General features: G+C 46.3%; 1 protein-coding gene across 4 annotated transcripts in view; it reads right to left on the bottom strand.

Annotated features, from left to right (window-relative positions):
* SLCO5A1 (solute carrier organic anion transporter family member 5A1) overlaps positions 1-21354 on the bottom strand; it is a 211294-nt gene that overhangs the window by 143777 nt on the left and 46163 nt on the right. For 3 of the 4 annotated variants that reach the window (XR_006706594.1, XM_045454977.1, XM_045454979.1), the window contains exons 1-2: positions 7734-7845; positions 4653-6054 (exon numbers count right to left, since the gene is read on the bottom strand). Coding sequence is in view for 3 of the 4 variants with exons in the window: in XM_045454977.1 (XP_045310933.1) it covers positions 4653-5568 (916 nt within the window). In the remaining variant the exon portion in view is untranslated. Of the gene's footprint in view, positions 1-4652; positions 6055-7733; positions 7846-21354 lie in introns of those variants that run through there. The other variant, XM_045454978.1, reaches the window with a different exon arrangement.

The raw sequence follows: 21354 nt of genomic DNA, 5'->3' as shown, positions 1-21354 counted from the left end.
GTGAAGGGTTTTCATACTCAGAAAGCGTAAAATATCTCTCACTCCTCACTCTGCCCACTCTGTAGGATGAGTTTGAATTCCACTTTAGCAGAGCGGAGTGCTGCCTCTTACAGTTGGCAGAATGCTTGCACACATGTAATCCCATTTGGTCCTCAAAATATTACAGTGAGGGAAACAAATGTACTAATCCTCGTGCGGAAACAGAGGCTGGGAGACATTAAGGGATTTGTCTGAAGTCTCACCACCAGTCACCGGTAGAGCCAGACTAAAATATAGACCTCCTGCCTCCTCATCTAGTGCTTTCTAAGGTACTGTGCCAACCCCGCGCCTTCTCTGTGGTGGGAAGTCAAGGCTCACACACCAAGGATGTGAATGCTGCACCCACACCGCTTGGCCAACAGCCAACCCATGCCTATTATTACTTATCCTGAATATCCCCCAATGAGAGTGGTGGCTTTCGATTCTAGAAATGCATCCCTTTTCCCTTTTCCTACCTGTTAGCCATTCTTTCTCATTTCACTGTTAGTTCACTAGTTTCTTGTCCCCAAAGGACCACATTTCCTCTCTCTTCGTGAGATACAATTTCAAATCATGGTCTAGTTACTAACCTCGCTTCTTAATAGCCACAAAGATTTCTCTGCGCCCCAGGTCAACACTAAACCTCTCTCCCTGCAGAAGGAGTTGGGGCACTTTAGTGGGTATAAAGGCCGCCGTAGCTCATCTACGACCACAACTGTTCTACGGTTAAAACTGCCAGAATGCTAACATCAAACATCCACAAGATTAAGACATACATTTACGTTCCGTTTCAATGGTTTTAATGTTAATTCAGTATCTGTTCATGCCCGCAATTACGAACTTGCTACCTGTATTTATTTTTCCTTCTATGGTTGTAATGAGAAGTCAGAAAGATGGACAGAAAGACTAAGAAAGGAGTGGACAGTGAAAAAGGTAATATAGAACAGTTTTGCAAAAAATAACAAAGATATTGAAACAGTTATTTATTAGAAACAATCCCACATCATACTAGGTTAACACCTCTCATGTCTAGGAATATAGTGGCCTCTCTTATTTGAATTGACACAGAGGTTACCTACAAAACCTGCTTTAAAAGGTTTAAGATGGGGCGCCTGGGGGGCTCAGTCAGTCAAGCGTCCGACTTCAGCTCAGGTCATGATCTCGCGGTCTGTGGGTTCGAGCCCCGCGTCAGGCTCTGTGCTGACAGCTCAGAGCCTGGAGCCTGCTTCAGATTCTGTGTCTCCCTGTCTCTCTGCCCCTCCCCTGCTCAGGCTCTCTGTCTGTCAAAAATAAATAAACATTAAAAAAATTTTTTTTGAAAGATTTAAGACGGCTCTTGTTCTGAGGAACTGTGGGCCAATTCAGCTTCCTTCTGCACCATGTTCAGAGCTCTTATGGACACGCCACATCCTTTGTTTTCTTCCAGTTGGCTCTCAGAGCCTCTTGCCAGAAAACACGCAGTGAGGAGGGAAGCCCAAGGGCTCTCTGGTCAGAGAGGGGTGGGTTTGAAGCCCTTAAGCAAGTCATTCAAACTCTCTGAGCTTCAGTGTCCCCATCCATGAAATAGGGAAAACAACCCCATCTCAGGAGGTCACTGAGAACATTAAGTAAAATAGTACATGTAAGATTCCTGGCACTCAAACCACTGTAGCTTTTGCTGAGATCCACTTAATACAACAGAATTCTCCAGAGTTTCCCAAAGAATGTGTCCTAAGGCCTTCATCAAGGTTTTTTTTTTTTTTTTTTAAATTTTTTTTTTTTTCAACGTTTATTTATTTTTTTTGGGACAGAGAGAGACAGAGCATGAACAGGGGAGGGGCTGAGAGAGAAGGAGACACAGAATCGGAAACAGGCTCCAGGCTCTGAGCCATCAGCCCAGAGCCCGACGCGGGGCTCGAACTCACGGACCGCGAGATCGTGACCTGAGCTGAAGTCGGACGCTTAACTGACTGCGCCACCCAGGCGCCCCCATCAAGGTTTTTTTTCAAAAGAAGAGGAGGAGGAGGAAAGGGAGGAGGAAGTGGGGGGGGGGAAGAGGAATAGAAGGAGGAATAAGCAAATACCATTTTTCCTCCCCTTGCACGGGTCACTTCACACCCCTATGTCAAATGGGCACTATTTCTTTATTACCCTGAAAGCTCTTCAGGGGCTGGGACTCTGTCTCATTTTTGGTTTTCCCCAAAGTAGCACTTTGGGAAAAACTTGCTGTTTTTCTTCTCAGTGTATAACCACGACCAGAAAAGGTAAATCATAGGGCTCTTACTCGTGGATGTTCTCCCTTTGTGTGGGGCCCTGCCTGTGTTTTTGATGAAGCAAATTTGTGTGAACAGTATCCAAGAAGTGGGGTAGAAGGGAGTTCTAAGTAAACGGAGGCAACGATCGGCAAAAATAAGAATAACAATTGGGATATTTACAGAGTCAGGTTATCTTTCTAAAGATTACTTATTATTTTCCAAGGGAGAAGTACATGTTTACAATGGAAAGACCTAGCAATCACCCACTCAACCAAGTGATTAAACGTAACATCACTAATGAATGGCCAGATCCATGTAACGTAAAACACACCGCATTGCCTTCAAGTAGTCTGACCAAGAGTGTTGTGTCTGAATCTATTTACATCTTTAGACTGAACTTCCAGCCTATGAGAAATATTCGGGATGGAAGACAAGGTAAGCAACCCCACAAGGAAATAATCAGATAAATCTAGAATGTAGAACATCCCGCAAATCAACTAGCCTTGTCCCTTCAAAAAGTCTATATGATGAAAAAAGAAAAAAACGTTGAGGCACTGTTCTAGATTATAAAACCACTAACAAGGTTAGTGGACAAATGCAATGCATGAGAATCTTGATTGGCTTCTGGTTTGAAAAATACAGTTATCAAAGACATTGAGGGGGCAATTGAAGAAATTTTAATATGGACTGGATATTTGATGATATTAGAGAATGATTATGAACTCGGCAGGTTAAAGTTCCTGCACAGATGTCAAAAAAAGTCTTTATTTTTATAAGATACACACTGAAACTTAGTGATGTCTACAATTACTTTAAACGGGCAGCTCCCCACCCCCACCCAGAAAATATATTACATAATACTTACACGCACAAGTTGATAAAGCAAATCTGACACAATGAACAATTATTGAGTCTAGGTGGTGGAAATATTGGGGTCCATTGTACTGTTTCACCTGTTCTATATGTTTGAAAATTTGTCATAATAAATGTTAGAAGATAAGGAGACAAAGTAACAAGCAAGCTAGTCCTCTCTTCTCTGAATGAAAATTTCCTTCCTTTGCATTTAATAATACAAATAAATTATAAAACTCTTGTCCTAATGCATTTGAACCAGTTATTGGGGACTATACATTGCTCAGACACCCTGTACAACATATTCTGGGGATAGCAATTGTGTTGAGAAAAGATCATAGCCCTCTTAATGGGGTATCATTCTCACCGTCCTTTGAAACCTTGTTATTCCCACATCAAAGATCCTATCAACACATGGCTAATAAAATGGTAAATGTAGCTGGTCTTTGCTTATCTACTGTTGTTGTTGTTTTTTTTAAATAAAGTACAATTCTTTATCTTCTTTTAGTTGGACCCCAGTATAGAAACATAGAAAAACAGAGATCCCATGTAGCATGACTGCTATTCATCCTTTTCAAGGGTTTAAATCCATCCCTTAAAAGTTCAATTTTGAAGGGGCAGCTGGTAGAGGGAGGTGCTGACAACCACACAGATTTCTAGGAACTACATTTTCCTACCTGCTGCAGTGGCTGCCTGGCCTCATATGAGCACCCTCTATTTAACCCCAGCATCCCTGTCACAGGAGCTGATTCTTGCAGGTCAAATCACCAAATCCAAGAGCCACCTGCTCCCAAGTTCATGTACTTAAGGGTCTTCAACCAGCAACAAAAATAGCAACGTGCGATCTTGCTTCTGCATAGAGATAACTTAGTCATTTGGTACCACTCGAGTTTCGTTTTTAGATAGTGATGCAGGTGATATACATTAAGGAATACAGGTACGGAGGCAGTAAAGCATCTTGTATGTAGTCTGGGTGCTCCATTAGCCCTGCTGTGGAGGACAAGAACGAAAAGCAGCAGGGGATGAAAGCAGTAAATAATCCAAAGCTTCACTCCACACCAGGTACTTCTATTCGTTCCTGACCTTTCTAGAAGAACAGCCATTAGCACATAAACTTGATCAATTCGGGCTTTTCCAAAGGCAGACAGCAAGAGAAAGAAGCACCACCCCAAAGTTAAAAGTTTGCATTACTTGGGGAAAGAGTGTGAAGTGTGAGTCTGACGATTAGCTCAAGGACTTCTCTATTTGATTCTCTTCCAAACTAAAACACATCACACTAAGGCTAACACACAAAAATGTAAAATACACTGAAGCTTAATGCTGAAAATATACATGTAATATATACAATGACATTATAGATACAGTATATATATATATATATTTATATTTATATGTATAGTGAGGTATATATGATGAGATTCTATACATATATATATTTTGTGTCGTGTGTGTGTGTGTTTGTGTATAAAATCGCCTGGGGAAATGTGAAAAAGTGTTTCCTTTTGATTGTTGAGTTCAAGCTTATCTGAGCGGACAGGAAAGTCTTACCTAGGTACAAGGATGCGTTTTCTTTCTTGACATTGTCATCCAAGTAGGTTGGTCCCAAGGTATAAATAGGTGTGGAACCCATTCCGATGAGAATCTGTGCGCAAATGAATAAAGCCACATAGACCCAGTGATTATTTCCTCCTGAGTCCTTCAGGCAGGCGGGAGGCTCCGAGGTGGCCGTGGAGTTGCCATTCTGACACAGGCCGTCGTTGGAGGCCGAGGCATTCAACTCTTGGATCTGGTAGGGAGGCGAGATGAAGTGAGGTAAAGCAAAGAGGGCAGCCCCGATGGCAATGAAAAGTCCACCGACGGCCAGCCACAGGGGCCTCCGACCCCGGCCGCCAAAGTAGCTGACGAACACCACCACCACCAGGCTCCCAATGTCAAAGCAGCTGACCAGTAGCCCCGACTCAGAACTCTTCAGACTGTAGCGCCTTTCGATGGTGGTGATGACACTGCTCAAGTAGCCGGAGACCATCAACGCCTGGATGAAGGTCAGGAAACACATGCAAACCAGGAAGCAACGGGAATCAGTGAGGACCACATAGAGGCACCTTCTCCCCTGGAGCGTGGCCAGCGTGGAGGACACCGACACGGCTTTGCTGACTTCCACCCTGTGGTTACATTCCATGAGCCCTGCCATCTCTGCCGAAGTGGACGGAGCAGAGGGACTGGGGGCCAACCCGCTTGGGCCCTGTTTCGACTCCTGACGGCCCAAAGAATCTGTACGGCCAAAAGCTGCCTTTGCGCCTATACTCGCAGGACTGAGGTCTGGCCGGCAGGAGGCGCTGTTCAGGACGGGTAAACTCTTGGACCTAAAGGTCTCTGGTTCGCACTTCTCTTGGACAGCTCCTACTGTGGCTTGCGCTTCCAGCTGCTCTCCCGCCTGGGGCTGCAGCCCAGTGCCTTCGTCCATGGCTCTTAGAATTCAGATTCGATCGCTGGTCGCACTCAGGGACTCCGGCGCTTTTCATCCACCGGCACCAGGGGCCGAAGTCTGGCCCTCTCAGTCGTGCCTACCAGGGACCGGGGCCGGGGGTGCAGAGCCGCGCAGCTGGGCATCCTCACCAGCAGGGAGGCACCCAGGGCATCCTGACCGCAGATGCGGCCCCGAGGCTCCGCAGCCGCGTGCCCCGGGGGGCAGGGGTCCGCGCGGTCCTGCGTTGAGCCCTGCTGGGGGTCCACCTCGGGGCGGTAGCTCGCGGTAGGAGCCTTGTGCGTCCCGGGCGCATCCCCTCCGCCGCCGCCGCTCGGCCCGCCGCCTGGAGCGAGTACGCCCCGTGCCCAGCGTGGGGGCGCTTAGCGCTGTTGCCCGCGCCGCATACCGCCCGGCTGGCTGGGCCGGAGGCGCCCTGTCCTCGCCGCCTCCGCTTGCGACACCCTCGGGCGCAAAGATGCCAACCTGCAAAGCAGAGAGAGGGCGGTCAGCGAAGGGCGGCTGCGGCTGGGGCTGGCGTCCCGCCGCCCCGGGGGCCAGCGCTGGGTGACGCGGACGGTCCCAAATGGGACCGAGGCACGAGCGGGGAGCGAAGCCCTGAAGGAGGAAGCGGCTGCAGGCTACAGCCTCTAGTGCCCGAACAATAAGCAGCAGGCGGTCGGCAGAGACCCTCCCTCATTGTCTACCATGGACCTGCCCCCGCCCCGCCCCTTTTGCCTTAAACAGAGCATCTGCTTTTATATGTTAATAATTATCAACCTGGCAGCCGTGACTCAGAGGCAGTGTCTTTTATTCGGCTGAACTAATTGCAACCTTTTGGTACTCCTACTCCATTACTCAAAATAGAAAATGCCCAAAAGAACAAAGGAAAGTTTTTTTGGGGTGTGTGTGTGTGTGTTTCCTTACAAACAGTACATTCCCAGTACCGATTTTAAAAAAGAAAAGGGGAACGCTGCGTGTGTAGAAATGTGTGTACACACTTGTGCGCAGGCACGTGTGCGCGACTGGATGCGAATCCGTCTGCTCCATCAGGGACACGTATGCAAAGCCCAAAGCAGCCGCAAAAAGGTCAACGCGCTAGCCTCTTTACTCCCGACACTAAAAATAACCCCCCAGACCGAAAGAACTATTCAATTTCAAATACCAGGGGCATTTGAGGCTGCGGCCCACACTAAGTCCCAGCGTGCAGTGTCACGCGAAACTGAAAATCAGTTTGCTTTGCGGAGGGGTGGGGAAGCAACAGCCAAACAAAGAGATGCCGGCACGCTCGCTGTCACAGAGCTCGCTGGGAGCCCACCGAGCAGTCTTGGCGCCAGGAGGCCGCGGGAGAGGTATGCTGTTTACATCGAGCGCACCCTGCGCGCGTGGGCCCGGGGTGCGTGCGCGAGCGCGCGCGCACACACACACCACACACACAGACACGCAGAGAGACCCCTCACGCCCACACACACACACACACACAGACACACACACACACACACAGGCGTGGATATCGGAGCCCCTCGCGCGCTCCCGCATCCGGCTTGAATCAGCGAGAGCCGAAAACAGGTGTGTCCCCAGGGTAAGCCCCCGCCCCCCATCTCGGGGACTCCCACTTCGGTGCTCCCGCCTGGGGTGATGTGCACCAGGTGGGAGAGGAGAGCCGGACTTCGCCGCGTTGGGTTTCATTTCGGGTTTGTGTGATGCTGCTGAGAGAAGAAAGGAGGACGGGTAAGGGAGAAAGGCGGGGAGGCTGGGCGGCTAGGGGCGGCCAGGGGCGGCCGCTCCGGCGGCTCCCTCGGCTCCGCCGGGCCGGACGGGCTCCCAGATTCCCGGCCTGCCGGCCGCTCGCAGCCCGGGCTTCCCCGCCGCCTCCTCGCCCGGGCGCCGTCCCGGGGAACCCCACCTGCGGCCGCGCGCCGGCCCGGGGAATCCCGACAAACTCCCTCCGCGCTCGGCGGCGGCCGAGCCCCTGCCCGCGCGGGCACCCACCCCGCAGCGCCGGCTCGGAGGGACGCACGCTCCCCAGCCGGGAGCTCTCGGGGCCGGCGTGGAATCCCTGGGACACCCCTGCGCGTGCACACACACACACACACACACGCACACACAGCCCGCAGGAGGACGGCTCGCTGCGCTGCCCTGGCGCACCAGCCGCCGCTACTCACTGGTGAGTGTCGGTCAGAATGTCTGGCTGAGAGCGGAGCGGCGGGAAGTGGGGGCTGTGGAGGCGCGGGAGTAGTGGGGAGACGCCTGGGGAGGCAGCTTCGGTCCAGCCGCGGAGAAATCAGTGAATGAGACTGTGAGTCGGGCTGAACTCTTACCCCCACCCCTCGCCTGTCACCCAAGCCTCCCTCTCCAGACACACGCGCACGGAGACGCGCCCGGAGCGGAACAGCAGAGGGCGCAGGCGCGCGGGCGGCCGCCCAGCCCGGGCCCGGAGGCAGCGGGCCACCCGCCGCCCTTCAACCGCCCGGCCAGGACGGGAGGCGGAGGGGCGCTGAAGCCCTGAGGGGGCAGGTCTCCAAAAAAGTGAGCTGCTGAGCCAGGGAGCCCATTCTGAATAAAGAAATTATTTCTGTCCGTTTGCTCCGTGTCGTGGGCACCCACAATGTCTAGGGACCAGAGTAGGTTGTGGGGACCAAAGATGAACAGGACAGGATCCCTGGACTGAGGAAACCTCTGTATTGTGGAAGAAATACCCCCTAAGTAGCCTAAAACAACGAGGCGAGCTCCTTACAGGATGCCACCGAAGAACCTAATATCCATTCACTTAACTCCACCATCATTTCCAGGCAGAAGGAAAGGCGTGTGCAACAGCACGGGGCATGGTGCTACAAATTAATAGGTTGCAGGGAGATCGCAGGGATGGGACCGAGGAAGGACCGCAAGGGTTGCAGCGTGGAGAAGGTCAGCAAGGGCTTCACGGCTTGTGAGCTGTCTGCTGTGAAGGGCCAGTGATGCTCTGAGTCGCTCACCAGAAAGGTGTTCTGGCAGTGGTGGGTGAATCGAGGCCATGTTGAGGGCACTGAGACAAGTTAGGAAGCAATCTCTAGACAAAATGGGATGAGGTGGTGACAAGGACATGGAGAGGAGGAACTGATTAACTATACAATGAGAAGGTGGAAGTGGCCATACCTGGAAGTCAATGTAATCTGGAAGATGAGAAAACGGTCCAAAGTAAGATGTCTCTCAAGTTTCATACGGGACTGACTGGGTAGATGACATCCAACCAAAACACAGGAGGAGACGTGTGCTTTTGAGGGAAAGATGGTTCTCCTTTCAGACGCATTGATTTCGCCAGGCAGGTATACGTGTCCCATAAGCCATTTTGATATATGATACACAGGGAGTTTGGACTGGAGACGTGAATTAACAGTCATCAGCCCAAAGGTGACAATCAGGTGAATAAGGAAGACCAGGCAGACTGCAGAGAGGAAGGCTAAGGACAGGGCCCTGTCTAAGACCACAGTCTAAGAGACGGAGAGGGAAAAAGCTCAGGAGGGAGATTAGAACCAGTGGAGGTGGGTGAAGAATCAGAGAAGTCACAGAAGCCATAGCAGCAGAAAATTCTTAAGAAGGGAGTTATTAGATGCATGGAAACCTGAAGAGAAGTCAGATAGGTTAACTGAGAAGAGTCCATTCACTGTAGCAAGTAGGAGGACACTTACTTCAAGCTGAGCTTCAAGAGAGGGAGATGGTGATCTAAAGAAGGAAGGGGATTGCCCTTCTACAACTGCCACGACTATGCTCGCCATTCCTGCCATGCCAGAGCCACTTCGTTGACCCTTGGCCGTTTCCAATGAGAATACTGTCTCCACTTTACAGACCTGATGAGTAAGGTGCAGAGAGACTAAGTAACTCGGTGAGGGCGCACAGCTGGTCTGTGGAACCCATGTGTTCCTAAAGCCCATCCTCTTAACCCTGACTGGAAGATCTCTCATAATTGTACAGCAGCTTGACTTTTCGGTGCACCTTGCATCTGTTAATTATCTTACTTCAGTCCAATAACTACCATTCACAGTCAATCCTTGGAGAACAAAACAGGCCAGCTGACACCAAAGAGCAGTTAGTGTGTGCTTGATGCCCATGATGAGGCAACACTGATCTTCTGGTAGCTTCCAGACTGACCAAACAAATGGGGCAAAGATACTCCTTTCCTCCTCCCCTGCCACTATGCCCTCCTCCTGGGATCTCCATCAAGCCCACTGTTTCTTTTCCACAAACAAGCAGCATGACTCCAGCTCCACCCTGGCCCAAATTGTAGTCTCCTACTGCTGGTAGTGTAGGCAAAAGCGGGCATCACTTCTTGCACCTAGATACTCCTCGGAGCTTAGTCTGGATCCAAACAGAATCGATCTGCCTCTTATTACATCCTTCTAAGCTCTTTGGCCCGTTCTCTCATTTCAGCCCCCGCCCCAGACGTCAGTTTTTCTCCAGCAAATTCAATCTGTTGCATTAGGTGCCAACAGACGGCTTCCCTGCTGAAAGTCAAATAATCATGTCCCTGGAACATGCTGTGTTTATTCATGGTCCATTACTGTAGTTAAACTAGAAACAACTCTAAGAACCTATAGATTTTTTTTATTGCCCCTCATAGAAAGATCATGATTTACAGACAGAATCTAAAAAGGCCCAATTAGCTACCCATACCAGAAACAAGAAGAAAACATTTAGCAAGAGACACTTCTTTTGCTTTCTCCTCCATAGTTAAGTGTGACCTTGGAAAAGGCCAGGCGTGTCTCCATCAGCCCTAATTGTCAGATTCATAGAAAGAAATGGATCCACATCATGGGATTCTGCTACACCCGTGGCTTGTTTCACACAATATAAGTGAGTACAGCTGCCTAAACCAGAATGTGTACCTTGTTAGGTGTATTGGGATAAACTCTCCTCAAATTTCCAGGTTGCTAATGCTTCTTCTAAGTCATTAATCAGTGTAACTTACACATAAGTTGCTCCTTTCCCAGCCTTCATATAATAAGAAGGTAGCCTTTGGAATTACCTACTGCATTCCATGGGCTTAAAATCTGGCTGCTCTGGAGAATGGAACAAGGAAAGTGAGAGGGAACTTGTTCTCCACTCTCTTCTCTCCTTCCTGAAAAAAGGCTCACTTCAGAAGTCTCCCAGACACGTGAAGAACTGGATTTTGGTGCAGAATATTTTCTGGGCTTAAAATATAATTCACAGTTGCTATAACTGAATTAGACACTGGTTGCTTCAGAGGGGACAAATTGTATGTTTAAGTTAACTTTTTTTTTCAATATTGAAACACAGCTCTATTCACAGACCCTAAAGAGGTATCGAGAGTATTAGCTTCTGTGACATATTTAAATTACATCTCTATTCTTAGTTCAAAAAAGGAATTTGTTTTGTTTTTATTTGTTTTTGTGAGGGGGGGGAGAGAGAGAGAAAGCACAAGTAGGGGAGTAGCAGGGAGAGACAGGGAGACACAGAATCCAAAGCAGGCTCCAGGCTCTGAGCTGTCAGCACAGAGCAGGACACGGGGCTCGAACTCACTAACTGTGAGATCATGACCTGAGGCAAAGTGAGACGCTTAACCCCCTGAGCCACCCAGGTGCCCCCCAAAAGTAATTTATGATATAACTGATTTCCTCAAATTGTTTTTTTTTTTTAACTTAGTTTTATTTTTATTGAGATATCCTTGACATGATGCTTTTTAGGTGTTTGATATATGTATCTATTGTGAACTAATTGCAACGATAAGTCTGGTTAATATCCATCACCACACATGGTCACAAATTTTTCTCTCGTGATGAGAACTTTTCAGATCTACTCCCTTAGCAGCTTTCAAACATACAATACAGTGTTGTTAACTATAAGATTAAAAAGTAAACTCTTAACAGGACTTGGCATTTACAGCCTCACTTAGAAGGAAATTTCAAGCTGGGTAAAACAAAAGAGAAACAGATTTGGCCCTGGGGTCCAGAGAATGCACCCAGTCACTCCAGCCCTGTGGTTTGCAAGTGCTGCAGGAGTATCTGACCAACTGCGTGAGCTTTAGCACTGCTAGTCCCATGGCCCAAGAGGCCACAGTCCCCTGAACACTTGGACGCATGGTCACCCTCTAAAGGAGCCAAGCAATTTGGCTGCACCTCTGGGACACAGCGAGGACAAGGAGACAAGACTCTATCAGTCAGGACCTTCTAGAACCTGCCACCTCCCTTAATAAAAGTAAGCCAGATAATCTAAGGCTAGTAATGAGGAGAAAATTCTCTGTGAACAGGAGACATCTATCTCCAAAGATTCACATTCCCTTGAAAGATATTCATATTTACCACCACTGGCTCCTGGGCCTGGAAAAGGAAGGAAGTTGGACAGGAAGGGGGAGGAAGGAGGTAAGAAGAGGTGATCTGCCATGGGCCCTAAGCATCTCTGCACATTCTTTGTGGGTAGGCCAAGAAGGCAAGGCCCAGGCCATTTCTCAGTGTGTGTCTGCAGCCAGCAACCTTGAGGGATGAGCTAACATCTTCCCCTGGACAAACCAGGCTTGCTTCTGCTTCGGTGCAGCCCCCAAGCTCAATGCTCCTCTCCTGTAAGGCAACCCACTGCAGGTACAGGACGCTGCATCACCTGGGGGGATTTAGTGGGCGTGGGGAAGCGAACAAACATCATACAGACACTGCCTGCTGCTTTTGCCATCAGTAACAACGTCCTTTGATTCTGGAGTCTCTTCTCCCTAGCACCCATGAAATAGTAGCAGGCTCTCTTGTTAGCTTGGAAGCAGGGTTACATCCTCAACCCTACACAGTTCCCGACAGGCACCACCCAATTTTAACATTCTGACTCAGATATTAGCTTTCCTTATAATCTATAGTACAAGTTGGGTCAAGGCCTGAACTAAAAAAGGAAAATAAATACAAAGCATAAAATGAAATGAAACTGTGTTAGATATGCTTGATTGACATTCAATGTGCAGCCCCTACATTTGTTTCTTCTTGAATGACAGAGTCTAGAAAGCTTTAAAAAAAAAAAAAAAAAAAAAAACACATCCCCCAGACTCCCTTGCTGATCAGGTGGTTCTGGATGAGAACTGAAGCACTCCTGTGGGTTTGGGAAGGTGGGATGAGTCACAGGCCAGCTTTTTGGCTGTCTTATGCCAGCAAGCAGGTCAGGGAGACATGTTGTTTTTCTGCTTCAGTATTCATTTGTCCAAACTCCAGCTTCTGGGTGTTGAAAGGCAGTCGTAGCATTGGGTCTCCTGAAGCGAATACACCAGGGAAGGTCTTTGATTTCTAACCCCACTGCTTCCTCCCCCAGATTGTGGCAGATAAACCAGTTTCCCTAGCAGGAAAGATCTACAGTGTTCCAAGAGTCATTCCTGGTCATCCAATCTAGAGATCATTTGTCTGGCCCTTCCAGAGATTTTCTAAGCATGTATCTTTCTGTAGTGAGTCTCTTTCTGCCAAAAGCCCAGAGTGATTTCTCTGTCCTACGCTAAGCTAAGATTAATACAGCAGATAGGTGGTTTTTTTAAATTATGGCTCACTCATCCACAATTGGAGGTTCCTCTGCCTAGCTCTCAACTCGCCTTTCTAAAGCAGAAGTCTCTTTAGGACCTATGTTAGGGATGACCTTGAACAATCGGTAAACTTCTCAAAGTCAAGATCCAGAGAGCAATGCCAAGAGAAAGCTAGAATTCCTCTCTCCTTACTCCTTTCTCGTTTCCATTCCCTATCTGAGGACATTTTTTTTTTTCCCTAAACGATTGGAAAGATCCATATTCCAGCGGTGACCTGAGGAGGTGATCATATCCCAGAGCACAGAAGAATAATTAACACAAGATAATATAAAACAACACCCTCACTGCAATGACACACTGTTGAAGCTCCCCTTCAAAGCAGGTGGAATGGCAGCACGTTCTGTCAAGTTCTTTACACTTATCTAAAAGACCTGCAGGGGCACGTGGGGGCTCAGTTGGTTGAGTGTCCAACTTTGGCTCAGGTCACGATCTCACAGTTCGTGGGTTCGTGACCCATGTTGGGCTCTGTGCTGACAGCTCGAAGCCTGGAGCCTGCTTCGGATTCTGTGTCTCCCTCTCTCTCTCTCCCTGCCCCTCCCCCGCTCGTGCTCTGCCTCTCAAAAATAAATAAATGTTAAAAAAATTTTTTATAAAAGACCTGGAGATCTGCTGTATGACATGGTATCTATAGTCAGCGATAATATATTGTACGCTTAAAATTTTGTTGAGGGTTGGTCTCATTGTAAGGTGCTCTTACCAATAAAATAAAGTTATAAATAATAGTAAGTGAGGGGTGCCTGGGTGGCTCAAGTCAGATAAGTGGCCGACTATTGGTTTCCACTCAGGTCAGGATCTCACTGTTCATGAGTTCGAGCCCCACATCAGGCTGTATGCTGACAGCATGAGCCTGCTTGGGATTCCCTCTCTCCCCCTCTCTCTCTGCCACTCCCCTGCTCTTGCTCTCTCTGTCTCTCTCAAAACAAATAAATGAACTTTAAAATAATGATAATAAATGAAAGACCTGAAGCACTGACGGTTATAAGCAATCTGTGGTGTAAGTCCTGCTGTTAGCAAAAGGGAGGCTAGCTTCTGGACAGCGGCATCGTCCCCCGCTTCCCCACCCCCTTCCGAAGGTCTGTTGTCATCTGTGGCAAATTAACACTATTTCATCTTTGTGGTGAGCACATGGGTGTCACTTATACATATGTCATCACAACATGACGCCCCAATTCTAGAAGGCACCATTGTTTTATGCACCACTCAGAAGGAAAAAATGCTTCCAATTAGACTATGACACATGCCTCAATGGTGAAAGAGAGAAAAAGAGGGCTCTGTTGCCAAACTGCCTCAGTTTCATTCTGGCTCTGCCCTTTATGCCGGTATGGCCTTGGATAATTTACTAAACCTCTCTGCCTCAGTTTTCAGGCTGGGGTTAATCACAGAATCTATCTCACGGGGTTGTTGTAAGCAGTAAATGACAGAACATCGGCAAAATGCTTCCTTCCAAGAAGTTCTTGGAACCTAACAAACGTCAGGCATTGTTACAGATCTGTATTGCTGTCTCCTGCATTCATCTTAACCGCCTTTTTTCCTCTCTGGTTATCAGAGGGCAGGGAATCCGAATCTTTTCTTTCATGCAGGCCGCACACTTCTCTAGGATTCGTTCCTATCTGGGAAATTATGATCAGACTGATAAAACATCACATGCCCTTTAGGATCCGGTATTTGCTTGTTTATGTTTGTTTTGCTTCATTTTTCATCTTTCAACTGTGGGTACCCTTTCCTCATCGGTACCACCACCCCTACTCACAAATTTAGGAAAAGCTCAACAATAATGATCCCTCTTATTTACCATATTAGGGATGATTACCTATTTTATGTACATTATTTCATCTTCACTCCTCAGTTTAGATTATCAATTCCATTTTAGAAGAGGGAGCTGAGGCTCAAAATGATCGTCAACTTACCCTAAATCTTTAGGCATAGAAAGTGTGGAGATCCAAAGCCAGATCAGCCACATTCCAAGACCTATGCTTCTGGCTACCTAGCTGTGTTTGCTTGGAAATGTGCTTTACATACATTTTAGGAAATCATCGTTAAGATGAGGCATGTCTCAGGGCGACTGGGTGGCTCAGTCAATTAAGCGTTGGATTTTGGCTCAGGTCATGAACTCACGGTTGTGGAACTGAGCCCATTTTGGGCTCTGCACTGACAGAGCAGAGCCTGCTTGGGAGTCTCTCTCTCTCTCTCTCTCTCTCTCTCTCTCTCTCTCCCTCCCTCCCTCTCTCTCTCTCTCTGCCTCTCCCTCCCTCTCAAAATAAATAAGTAACATTTAAAAAGGGGGGGTGGTGCCTGGGTGGCTCAGTCAGTTAAGTGTCTGACTTCAGCTCAGGTCGTGATCTCACAGTTCGTGAGTTCAAACCCCACATTGGGCTCTGTACTGACAGTGTGGAGCCTGCTTGGGATTCTCTCTCTGCCTCTGCCACTGCCCCTCCCTCACTCATGCTCTCTCTCAAAATAAATAAAAATAAATTTAAATTAAAAAAAAAAGGATGAAGCATGCTATTGCTTTTGAGTAAAACTACAAAACAAACCACCCATCAAGGCCTGATCTCTATAATGAGTAGGCCCCATGGTTTTACAAGGCTGCCCAACTGTCCAGTCACTAGCTGTGGTTTCATTCCCAACTCATGACTCCTCCCAACCTTCCCCACATTCCTTCTGTGGAAGGAGGGAGCATGAGCATCACCGACAAGATACCATAAAGCCCATCCCTTGGAAGACTGCTCCCCACCCCCACCTCCAGTGCATTGCATCGTAAAGCTAAGAAATACCTGGCCAGCCGCTTGTGGTGAGTAAACCGGCCTCCTCTCACAGCCAGTCTTGCAAAAGAGAGGCGAAATCAAACCTAGCTTCCTGAGATCCTGAGTCACAAACGCCCATGGTACACTTCTTTAACTAAAAACACAGAAATGGAAGGGGCTGTGTGGGATGATCAGGGGCTCAGAGCTCAAACCTCCTTTCCTTACTGGAAAGACACTCTGAAAGAGCTTTCCAAGAGCTCACTCGAGTCCCCTTCTCTCTTCTCTGCCTTTTTTTGTTGTTGTCAATGATATTTTTGATAATTATCTGATTGCAAATAAACTCCAAAAGTCCAGGTTGAAGTGCTATATTATTTTTTTATTGGCTTTGGCATGTGTGCACAGGGGCTTGTTTTTGGCCGACTTCTAGGCTCCATTCCCTTCGGCTGTGATACTCTGACAACTGCTCCGTTTGTCTTATTGTAACTAATGAAGACAAAATGACCCAATACGAGTATAACATACCACTCAGGCCATCAGGGAAGTGATTTTAAAGACTTTAGTAATCCATTTGGGGGATCACAAAACCTGCCATCAAGGAATGGGATTTAAATAACAAATGAATTGTCTATCTTTCCCTTTGAGGAAATTAGAGCTATTAGAGGCTAAGTTTACTTTGCCTAAACTGAGGAATGACCTGACAAATGCCCATGTATATGATAAGGGAGCATGGGGTAAGCTGAGGGCAAAATGCAGGCTAACAGCAACCCCCCCCCCCCCCCAGTGGGACATGTATGATATTCCTTGGACACTCCAGGCTGTCCCAAAACAGGAAAGGACAAAAAAAAAAAAAAAAAAAAAAAAGGTTAAACTGATAAGAGTCTCCACCAGTTTACCAGAGAAAGGCAATCCCGTCATAGCCTAAAGTCCAGGAACTTCCTACTGTCTTAATGGTAATGCCTTGCTTGGGGGGGGGGGGGGGTAACAACCTTAGCTTGACAATAGTTAGGCCTCCAGTAAGTGTTTAGCATGTGAAAGTCTCTTTGGAAACTCCCTCTAGACTTTATCTCCCACCCCCCAACACTAGCAGTGTGGCTCTTCCGGCCCTTGTCCCCATGCTTTAATAAAATCACCTTTTTGCACCAAAGACATTTTCAAGAATTCTTTCTCGGTCACCGGCTCTGGATCTCATGAACCGTCCATCGCCCTAAAACTTCATCATATACAGTGGAAATATAACATCTAAACGTGGCAATCTTTTCCCCTTCTTTCAGTTGGCTTTCTTTGTGAAATTTCACACCAGAGAAAAAATGTGATTTTTCAAGCAGAAAAGAACTATTGTGAGAGTTAGCTCATTTTGGACCCAGGATGAATTTTAAGCCCCAGAGAAGAAACTGAAATATGCTTTAAGGAGAAATAATACAGGTAAGCGAAAATATGCATTTTCTCTCCATATTATGTTCATCCTTCTTCAGTCTTTCCTAAAGAAAAATATCTTTGGGAAGAAAAGTCTGAAACCCTGAAGACAATTTTTACTAGTCTTAGAAAATGTCTTTTCATTAATATATTTTACACACATAACAAGAAAGCAAAACTGAGAATAAGCAAAGTAATCCAAACTATCAAAAACCTAACAAAATTAGCTCCCTTATATGCCACCAAGACAGGAGCTTATCTGTCTCCTGCAATTTGAAGACAAAGATCTGATTTCCTCTAAGCGCAAGGCCCAGGAGGGAAACACTGCATGCATGATGCAGGGTCTGCGTTGAACCCCGAAGAATAAGCAGAATTTGCACATGTGTGCGTGCACTGGCCTCTGAGACAGAGCAGCCCTTGAAGAGGGAGATTAAAAAAGGAACGCTTTTGGAGAGCCTGGGTGGCTCAGTTGGTTAAGTGCTGGACTTTACCTCAGGTCATGATCTCACAGTTCATGGGTTCGAGCCCTGTGTCAGGCTCTGGGCCAACAGCTGTGAGCCTGGAGCACGCTTCAGATTCTGTGTCTCCCTCTCTCTCTGCTCCTCCCCCACTCGCACTCGCTCACGCTCTCTCTCTCTCAAAAATAAATAAATATTAAAAAAGAAAGAAAGAAGGAACACTTTTGGGCACCGGTGGTATTGTTGTGGAATCCAGAACACATGAGGGGGATAAATAGGAAGTAAGAAAGGAAAGCTGGTCACCGCCAACTAAGAAGGATAGCCTCTATTCCATAGACCACAGAAAGTCATTGAAGGTTTCTAAGCAAAGCAGTGACAGGATTAAGCAGAACTTTATAAAGATGAATTTCTCAGGAAGTGGTGGGTGGGACTGGAGTGGGAAAGAGACTGTAGGTAGAAAGACCACTCCCAAAGCAACTAGGATAGTACAGGCAAAACCATGACCTTGGGTTCCAATAAGTAAGGACCAGGAATTAGACCGCTGTTGTTTTATGACATGGGATCCATGACACCAGATTGGAGGGATCTTGGGAATTGTGTAGTCAAAAATTTACAAACCTATGGCCAAACCAGGCTGATGGATGATAAAGCCTACATATATATGTGTGTGTATGTGGGCTTTACACACACATATATATTACACACATACACACGCATATATATTTCAGTTTTCAGAGTTCAATGCCAAAACTATTCTAAACTTGACATGTTTCAGATGAAAGATCCAGATTTCTGCATTCTGGATGTTTGCCATTTGCCATATTGGGTTCCAGGCCCTCAGTTACCTGCCTGGCCTGTATGAGCGTCTTAGTTTGAGATCTCTTGATTTAGGCCAATTCCTGTCCTGCCACACCTACCCCAATCTCGAAGATGAAGGAACTTCTTTCAAGGAAAGTTTCAAGGAACTTTCCAAGGAAAGTGATTTTCCTAAAGCTTCACCTGCAGAGGATGGCAAAGTCAATGAGGAATGATATGGGACAGTGACGGTTTTACTTTGTACAGCAGCTTGAAATATATGGTCTTGTTCCTCACAGCTCTAAAAGGTAGACATCATTACACCCAAAACTAATGCAACATTATGTGTCAACTATACTTCAATTTAAAACGAAAACAAAAACAGGGGCGCCTAGGTGGCGCAGTCGGTTAAGCGTCCGACTTCAGCCAGGTCACGATCTCGCGGTCCGCGAGTTCGAGCCCCGCGTCAGGCTCTGGGCGGATGGCTCAGAGCCTGGAGCCTGTTTCCGATTCTGTGTCTCCCTCTCTCTCTGCCCCTCCCCCATTCATGCTCTGTCTCTCTCTGTCCCAAAAATAAATAAATGTTGAAAAAAAAAATTTTTTTTTAAATAAAATAAAATAAAATAAAAAAACAAAAACAAAAACAAAAATAGAAGCAGGTAGACATCACTATCCCCATTTCATAGAGGAAGCAAAGGGTTGAGAGAGAGACTAGGTAATTTGGCCAGAGCCACATGGCTGATCAGCAGTGGAGACAATGTAAACCCAGATCCATCCTAGACCTTTTGTTACACAATTAGTGTGAGATCCTGGAGGCAGACAAACCTACTTAAAATTTGGCCAGGCCATTGACTGGCTGTGAGATAGCGGGGATGTTACTCAACCTGAGTTCAGCTTTTTGGTCTCTAAACTGACATGAACATGTATCCAACAGCAGCTAACACACAATAGAAATTACAGTTCCTATATATTGATCCTATATGTATATTACAGTTCGTATACGTTGCTTACTTGGGCGGGATATTGTGCTATGTTCCATACTCCATGATAAAATGAATGCTGTTATCCACGTTTCGATGGGAAAAAAACTGAGTTTTGGCGCAGGTCGTGATTTCACGATTTTGTGGGTCCAATCCCCGCCATTGGGCTCTGTGCTGAGAGCACAAAGCCTGCTTGGGATTCTCTGTCTTCCTCTCTCTCCACCCCTCCCTTGCTCATGCTCTCTCTCTCAAAATAAATAAATAAACATAAAAAAAAGAAGAAGAGGAGGAGGAGGAAGTTTGGACACAGACAAGCACAAAGGGAAGACCAAGTGAGGACACAGGGAACAGGAACACATGCATGGCCACCTATAAACCAAGGAGAGAGGCCTCAGAAGAAAATAATCCTACTGACAACCTTGATCTCCAACTTCTAGCCTCAGAACTATGAGAAAATAAATCCCTCTTGTTTAAGCCACATAGTCTGTGCCACTTTGTTATGGCAGCCCTAGAAAATTAATACAAAAATTGTTTTTTTAAGATAAATATTTAAAAATTATAATAGCTAGTAACTTATTTTAAAATTCATTATTTTGTAAAGCCTACTTATTTATTTTTGAGAGAGAGCAAGTGCGGGGTGGGGGGGAGCGCATGCATTAGTGCACATGAGCAGGGAAGGGGCAGAGAAAGAAAGAGAGAGAGAATCCTAAGCAGGCTCCACACTATTAGCACAGAGCCCAACCCAGGGCTCAAACTCATGAATTGTGAGATCATGACCTGAGCCAAAATCAAGACTCAGATACTTAACCAACTGAGCCCCCAAGGCATCCCTAAAGTTCAATCTTAAATAAGTTTCAGGATTAAAAAAAAAAAGTTTCAGGATTTTAACTATTTCTGACAATAAGGAAAAGTAGTTAAAACCTTTCATAATTCACTTCTCAGAATAAATTAAAAGGAAATTACTTGTGGGGCACCTGGGTGGCTCAGTTGGTTGAGCGTCTGACTTTGGCTCAGGTCATAATCTCACAATTTGTGAGTTCAAGCCCTATCTCGGCTTACTACTGTCAGCACAGAGCCTACTTCGGATCTTCTGTCCCCCTCTCTCCCTGCCCCTCCCCCGTTCTCTCTCTCTCTCTCAAAAATAAAAATGAAAAAAATTTTAAAAAAAGGAAATTACTTGAGGAAAAACCCATGGTGCCTGTCAATCAGAGGATGTAGTCTCATAAAGCGTGTTTTAATGCATCAGAAACGTTACAATGATTGACCGGAAAAAAATACTGTGATTTAGGACATATTAAAAAATTAAAGCAATTTACATCAAAGTAATGTAATCCATAAGTAAACAATTTAAAAGAAGAAGGAAAGTCAAATAGATGTGCCAAATTGGAAAAGAAATGAAATAGAGTATACCTGTGTCTAAAATAGAGATGCTTAAAAAAAAGAAAGAAAAGAAAAGAAAAGAAAAAGAAAAAGAAAGAAATGCTTATCACAAATCTTAGAACCTCCCTAGGATCCAAAAGTATATAAGCATCTGGAATGATCTGGAAAAAAATCTGGAAAAAAGTGACAAACCCCTAACAATCAAGTGGTAACATTATCAGTGTATCCAGTTTCTCCCCACTTCAGGCTTCTCAAACTGGGGCTATGCGTCCCCAGAAGCGCTGGGCGGCCTGCTAGTAATAAAGCAAAATGATAAACATGTGCATCTTTCTAGAAATTCATCTTTATTAAATTTTGGAAATAATATGATAAACAGAGATACATTATAGGATAGAAAGAAGAACTCATATGTTATTTAAATAAACAACCCTTTTAATAAATGCAATGCTTGCTTAAGGTTACTTAGAGCTACTGGC

Source organism: Leopardus geoffroyi, chromosome C3 (genome assembly GCF_018350155.1).
Source record: "Leopardus geoffroyi isolate Oge1 chromosome C3, O.geoffroyi_Oge1_pat1.0, whole genome shotgun sequence".
NCBI classification, from domain to species: domain Eukaryota; kingdom Metazoa; phylum Chordata; class Mammalia; order Carnivora; family Felidae; genus Leopardus; species Leopardus geoffroyi.
Note: the sequence above shows the minus strand (reverse complement) of the source record. Positions and strands in the feature narration are given on the sequence as shown.